At 43.4% G+C, this 1331-nt stretch overlaps 1 protein-coding gene across 2 annotated transcripts in view; it reads right to left on the reverse strand.

Annotated features, from left to right (window-relative positions):
* The window catches only part of tango6 (transport and golgi organization 6 homolog (Drosophila)), a 24779-nt gene that overhangs the window by 14585 nt on the left and 8863 nt on the right, over positions 1 to 1331 (reverse strand). For both annotated transcript variants that reach the window (XM_046038112.1, XM_046038111.1), the window contains exons 12-13: positions 1260 to 1319; positions 486 to 629 (exon numbers count right to left, since the gene is read on the reverse strand). In XM_046038112.1, the coding sequence (XP_045894068.1) occupies positions 486 to 629; positions 1260 to 1319 (204 nt within the window). The remainder of the gene's footprint in view (positions 1 to 485; positions 630 to 1259; positions 1320 to 1331) is intronic.

Genomic DNA, 1331 nt, shown 5'->3' on the forward strand with positions numbered 1-1331 from the left:
GAGGAAATAACTCGGAGAGGAGGCACATCGTTCAAGAGCTGAGATGGCTCGGTGCGGTATTTGCCTCCACTGTGATTGGACGGTTGGGTAAAAAGTGAAGAGCGCTGCCTTTTCCCCCCAAAGTTGAACATTTTCAACTCCCTGTGACCAGGGGAAATAAATAAATAAATATAAAAACGCTCAGCGCCTCGTCACGCTGCTGGCGTCATAAAAACGCGGCGCTCCCTTTGCAATGAATTGAAAAAAACACTTTGGTAGACACAGACCCTTAGAAACATGTACTTCAGTGAAAGTAAATTTAACTGTCACCTCAAAAACATCCAGTATTCATTAGCCTGTCAATAATCAATAAATGTATTGTAACAAAGTGAACATCAGCAACAAAAAAAGTTCTCAATCAACAGAAATATTGCACAAAATACAGTACATGCAACATAAGGTGGTTTAGCAACATGCTAATGTGTGCAGATTACAGTAGTGAGTACCTGAGGTCCAGACAGCAGAGTGGCGACTAGGCCCATCCCCATGCTCAGCGTCTGGCTCTCTAACGGGTTCCCAAGACCTGGACCAGTGGCCTCATCGAGACCAACACAGGCCCTCTGAAGGACAGACACCATGAAGTCCACCACCTGCAGAACAGAGTCATGGACACCGATTATTCACAGAGAGACATTCAGGGGCTAAAATATGTTAAATTTAAAAAGGCTGTAGAAGAACTACGATGAATGAAATAGTACTACAAACAAGCCACTTTTCAAATCTTTCCAGAAAAACATCTAAAAAGGTAAGACATCCAAAAATAAGACATTCAGTGAAGTGAGCCACTTTATCAGTGACGTTTCTTTATCTGTAAGGGAATGTTTGTTTTCCCTACAATAGCAGCCAGCCAGCCTACTTTCTCTGTACAGCTTAACCCCCCTCTCTCATCAGTCCTAAAAGAAGTTAAGCAAATAGCTATTTTTGTGTGGCAGCATGACTCAACGTGGCCTGCTTCCATTACAAGATCTCCCTCAGGAACACAGACTTTGATAATATGCTGGAGAAGGAGATACTAAATCTCAGGAGGACGAGCTAACGCCTCTGCTTACACCTTCACTTCAGAGAAGTCACAGTTCCTCTAAGAGCAGTTTCAACATAAAAGTGCAACAGACTGCAGTTTACCCTGCAACATCTGTCTCATTACATTTATCCTTAAATAAAACAACCACACAAGATGGATTTAGGACACAGCCGCTGTGGGTGTGTATCTCTCCACTCACCTGTGTGGTTTTTCTCAGCAGCACAGTGTGCTGCAGAGACTCAACCATCACAGCCAACACCTGAAGCAAAGT

This window comes from Micropterus dolomieu, linkage group LG22 (assembly GCF_021292245.1).
Source record: "Micropterus dolomieu isolate WLL.071019.BEF.003 ecotype Adirondacks linkage group LG22, ASM2129224v1, whole genome shotgun sequence".
Lineage (NCBI taxonomy): Eukaryota > Metazoa > Chordata > Actinopteri > Centrarchiformes > Centrarchidae > Micropterus > Micropterus dolomieu.